The following is a 5298-nucleotide window of genomic DNA, read 5'->3' as shown; positions in this document are numbered from 1 at the left end:
CGCTTTCTTCTCTTATCTCGGTAGGGACATTAAGGAAATATGTGTGGGTTTTTTCTCCTCCGTCTTCCTTTCTTTTCTGCATAAGGGGATATGGCAGAATTCTTTTCTGGAGCAATGGAAATTCCGTATGGATAAATTGCATGGCGAAAGAAAAAATGTTTGCCGATGTAAAAAAATATATGTGAATTATTTTTTTGTAATTAAAAAGAAAAATTATTTAATGTTGTTATGGTCCTCAAAAGGCCTGGATTATTGATAAATATTTCTTCAAGGGTCATAACAAGGCGTGGACTTTTTATAAATAGTTTTTATGAACCACAACAAAGTTTGGATTTTTCAAATAATTTTTTTCAAGGCCTATATAAGGCGTGGATTTTTCAAATAATTTTTTTCAAGGCCTATATAAGACGTGGATTTTTCAAATAATTTTTTCAAGGCCTATATAAGGCGTAGATTTTTCAAATAATTTTTTTTCGAGGCCTATATAAGGCGTGGATTTTTCAAATAATTTTTTTTCCAGGCCTATATATGGCGTGGATTTTTCAAATAATTTTTTTCAAGGCCTATATAAGGCGTGGATTTTTCAAATAATTTTTTTCAAGGCTTATATATGCCGTGGATTTTTCAAATAATTTTTTTCAAGGCCTATATAAGGCGTGGATTTTTCAAATAATTTTTTTCAAGGCCTATATAAGGCGTGGATTTTTCAAATAATTTTTTTCAAGGCCAATATAGGGCGTGGATTTTTGAAATATTTTTTTTTTCAAGTCCTATATAAAGCGTCGATTTTTCAAATAATTTTTTTCAAGGCCTATATAAGGCGTGGATTTTTCAAATAATTTTTTTCAAGGCCTATATAAGGCGTGGATTTTTCAAATAAGGCCTGTATAAGGCGTGGATTTTTCAAATAAGGCGTGGATTTTTTTTAAATAATTTTTTTGAGGCCTTATATAAGGCTTGGATTTTTCAAATAATTTTTTTCAAGGCCTATATAAGGGGTTGGTTTTATTTAAATAAATTTTTTCCCAAGATCGAATGTGTTCAAACATAAAACAGCTGTCAGTTTACCCTACCATTATTCTATTGACCCAATTCTATTATTTGAACAATTGCATTTTGGGAACAAACAAAACGTACATAACCCAACTACAAGTTACAACCATTTCCCTATTCATCGTTGGGTTCACTATATAAGTCTCAGGAAATTTGGATAACAACATCAAATTCATTTGATTCCTCCTCTTCTAAGCATCAACCTCGCAAAGTCAGGGAGTTCAAAAAAAAAAAAAAAATGAAATTAACATTTCTAGTGCTGTGCATAGCCCTTTTGGGTTCTAATGCCGTGGTCAATGGCTTTTTCTTTGGCGGCAAAGGTGGTGCCAATGGTGGCGGCGGCTTTGCTGCCAAGCTCTGTGCCATGGGTAAGACCCAATTTTGTACCACCGCACCCACGGTTGCTCCCACAACAACGACCACGACAACAGGACCCACTGCACCAACCACGCCAACAACTCCAACCACCACAGGCACTGGCACTGGTACTGGTACAGCACCAACTAATACGGCTACTACAACTTCAACTGGTGCTGGAACTTCACCCACTGGTACAGGAACTGCTCCAACTGGCAGTGGTACTTCACCTACTGGAAGCGGTGGTGCTACACCTCCTGCAACAGCCACAGCCACCGCTACAGCCACAGCCCCTACAGCTCCAGCACCAACCTCACCACCTGCCGGAACAGCACCAGCACCCACAGCTTCGGCACCAGCACCCACAGCTACGGCGCCAGCACCAGCACCAACAGGTACAGCACCAGCCCCAACAGGTACAGCCCCAGCACCAACAGCCCCATCACCAACTCCTCGTGCCTTGGCTCTGGATGAAATTGAGGAGAATGAAATTGAAGCCGCCTCCCTTGATGAGGATGATAATGCCCTGGCCGATGATGAGGAGGGAGAACGCGCTCGTCGCCATCGTCGTATGCGCCGTACTCGCCGTCGCAACAGTCGCAACAAGGCTCGTCGTAATCGTAAAATCCGTCGTAATCGCAAAATCCGCCGCAACCGCAGACATCGTCGTCAGCGTAAAAATCGTGCTGTAAGACGTCGTCGCATCAACCGCCGCCGCAGAAATAACCGAAGTGGTTAAGGAAGACAATTATAGGGATTTAAAAGTGTTTTGGAACCAAGAAAGATTTAATAAAAAATAATAAAAAAGTATTCTAAATGGATTTTCACTCCGTAACAATCATCGAAAAAAATATTTAAAAATCCAGTCTTCGTTTGTAACTCATCGAAATAATCATTTCCGACCCTATAATGTATATATATTCTTGATCGTATTTTTCCGCCGAATTGGCTGTAATTTAGTATTTTGAGTTCTTAATAGGCCCCAAACCTCTCCACAAAAATTATGAGTATAGGTCCATTTTTTCGGATAGCCCCCATATAAGGAAGGGTAACCCAAATTTTCTGTATTTTGGGGTTCTTGAGGGCGTTTTTCAACCGATTTTACTGCAATTTGGTATTTTGTAGTCGTATATGGTAACAAATCTCCCTACCAAAAATTATTAATATTCGCCCCTTTTTTGGGGTAGTCCCCGTATAACCCCCGTTTTATACCCTTCACCACACTGTGTGTACAGGGTATTATGTCTCTGTGCATATGTTTGTAACAGGCAAAAGGAGACGAGATAGACACATGGTTCCTTTTGAGAATATGCATAGAATCACATTCTGAGTCGATTTATGCATGTCCGTTCGTCCGAAAAAAATCGGTATATATTTTCGTCCGATTTATGGTAAATGAGGCACCAATGACCCTATATATCTTTCGATTTGCACGAAATTTGGCATAGGGCAATGAATTAAGTCTAGAAAGACGTGCATAGCGTACTGAATTAAGCCTAGAATGATGTGTGTTAAATTTCGTGAAAATCGGTTCCGATTTAGATATAGCTCCCATATATATTTTCGTCCGATTAAAGTAACTGGTACACCAAAGTTCCTATATATTTTTCGATTTGCACGAAATTTGGCACAGCGTACTTAATTAAGCCTAGAATGGTGTGTGCTAAGTTTCGTGAAAATCGGCTCAGATTTGGATATAGCTCCCATATATATTTTCGTCCGATTTAATGTACATGGTGCACCAAAGTCCCTATATATCTTTCGATTTGCACGAAATTTGGCATAGGGTAATGAATTAAGTCTAGAAAGACGTGTCTTAAATTTCATAAAAATCGGTTCAGATTTATATATAGCTCCCATACCTATTTTCGTCCGATTTAATGTAAATGGTGCACCAAAGTCCCTATATATCATTCGATTTTCATGAAATTTGGCAAAGAGTTCTGAAATAGGTCCTGAATGATGTGTACTGAGTTTCGTGAAAATCGGTTCAGATTTAGATATAGCTCCCATATATATTTTCGTCCGATTTAAGGTAATTGGTGCACCAAAGTCCCTATATATTTTTCGATTTGCACGAAAATTGGCACCTCGTACTTAATTAAGCCTAGAATGATGTGTGCGAAGTTTCGTGAAAATCGGTTCAGATTTAGATACAGCTCCCATATATATTTTCGTCCGATTTAAGTTAAATGGTGCACCACAGACCATATATATCTTTCGATTTGCACGAAATTTGGCATAGGGTAATGAATTAAGTCTAGAAAGACGTGTCTTAAATTTCGTGGATATCGGTTCCGATTTAGATATAGCTCTCATATATATTTTCGTCCGATTTTATGTAAATGGGGCAACAAAGTTCCTATGTATCTTTTGATATGCACGAAATTTGGCACAGGGTAATGAATTAAGTCTAGAAAGTCGTATCTTAAATTTCTTGAAAATCGGTTCAGATTTAGATTAAGCTCCCATTTATAATTTCGTACGATTTTATGTAAATGGTGCACGAAATTTAGTATAACGTACTGAATGGATTCTAGACTAATGTATGTTATGTTTCGTGAAAATCGGTTCAGATTTCGATATAACTCCCATATATATTTTCGTCCGATTTTATGTAAATGGCGCACCAAAGTCCCTATATATCCTTCGATTTGCACGAAATTTGGCACAACGTACTGAATTAAGTCTAGAATAGTGTGTTGTAAGATTCGGAAAAATCGATTCAGATTTCAATATAGCTCCCACATATACACAGATATTCGTCCGATTTTACATAAATGGTGTACTAAACTCCTAATGTTTGTCCCATTAATACGAAATTTTGCACAACGTATCAAATTGAGATTTGAATGACGTTATTCCGTTTGAAATTGGTACAGATGCATCCATAACTTCCATATGTATTTGAAACGGGTGTCTGATTGAAATTACGTTTTTAACAGGGCGGCGTACCGAATAGCGTGTATCAATTGTGCTATAAATCGTTTTCCATTAATTTGTCCCATGGTACGCAGACGGCTCTAAATCTGCCCGAATGAAATTAAATTTATCATAAGTTGTCATAGGTGGGAAGGGTATCATATAGTCGGCCCAGTCCGACTTTATTACTTTCCTTACTGGTTTATATTAAAATATTTATCTGATTTGTTCCGCTTTTTGAGTTTGGTTCTAAGATTCTCTTGTAATCATTTCACCTGCGGAGGATAGCGAGATAAAAAATAAGAACATAAGGTTCGATAATGAACTATAGCCGCATTTAGACCTAGACACTGTGTGGAGGTTCCAGAGAAGGAGTGGACCGATATTCCCCATCTTCGAATTTGAACTACGTATGGAAGAAATAATAAGATGGGCAAAGTTTGGATGAAACCTAAATTTTCTGAAATGGATTTAGTCCAAAGAAACATGGGGTCTAGAACCAATATTTCGGTGAGACACATTTTTATCGTGTTAAAGTATATACACCCTCATTAGCCATAAGACTGAGGGTATAATTATCCATTAACAATTTCTGTTTTTAGAAATGTCGGTATAGGTCCCCTTTTATTTCATTTCTAGTACCTGTCAGTATATCTATGGTGGAAGGTATCCAAAGTTCGGCCCGGCCGAACTTAATGCTTTTTCACTTGATCTATTTTATTTCCTCTCTCTTCCTATAAAATTTAAAAGCGAAAAAACCTCATGTAATCTCGAAAATCACGTGTTCTCCAGACGTCATTATGGTCACGGCATGACAACAAGCTGAAACATATGACACCGTAAAACTGACTTTTATGACCCGTAATAAGTCTTAAAGAAATGTTGTCGCTTCAATGAAAGTGTGTTTATGAGTGTAAATTTGTATTTTTCTGTCTCTCACATTATTTGTCAAAGTGATGTAATATA

General features: G+C 37.5%; 1 protein-coding gene across 1 annotated transcript; it reads left to right on the top strand.

The window, feature by feature from the left end:
- The first annotated feature begins 1291 nt into the window (after positions 1–1291).
- LOC133322217 (putative per-hexamer repeat protein 5) lies at positions 1292–2149 on the top strand. Its single transcript, XM_061531250.1, has one exon. It carries the CDS (start codon positions 1292–1294, stop codon positions 2147–2149), a length of 858 nt encoding a protein of 285 aa, XP_061387234.1.
- Positions 2150–5298: the final 3149 nt, after the last annotated feature.

The sequence above is a fragment of the Musca vetustissima genome, unplaced genomic scaffold (assembly GCF_032173495.1).
Source record: "Musca vetustissima isolate MV318-11 ecotype Yass unplaced genomic scaffold, APGP_CSIRO_Mvet_v1 utg88119, whole genome shotgun sequence".
In the NCBI taxonomy this organism is placed as follows: Eukaryota; Metazoa; Arthropoda; class Insecta; order Diptera; family Muscidae; genus Musca; species Musca vetustissima.
This window is presented reverse-complemented; position numbering and strand designations above follow the sequence as displayed.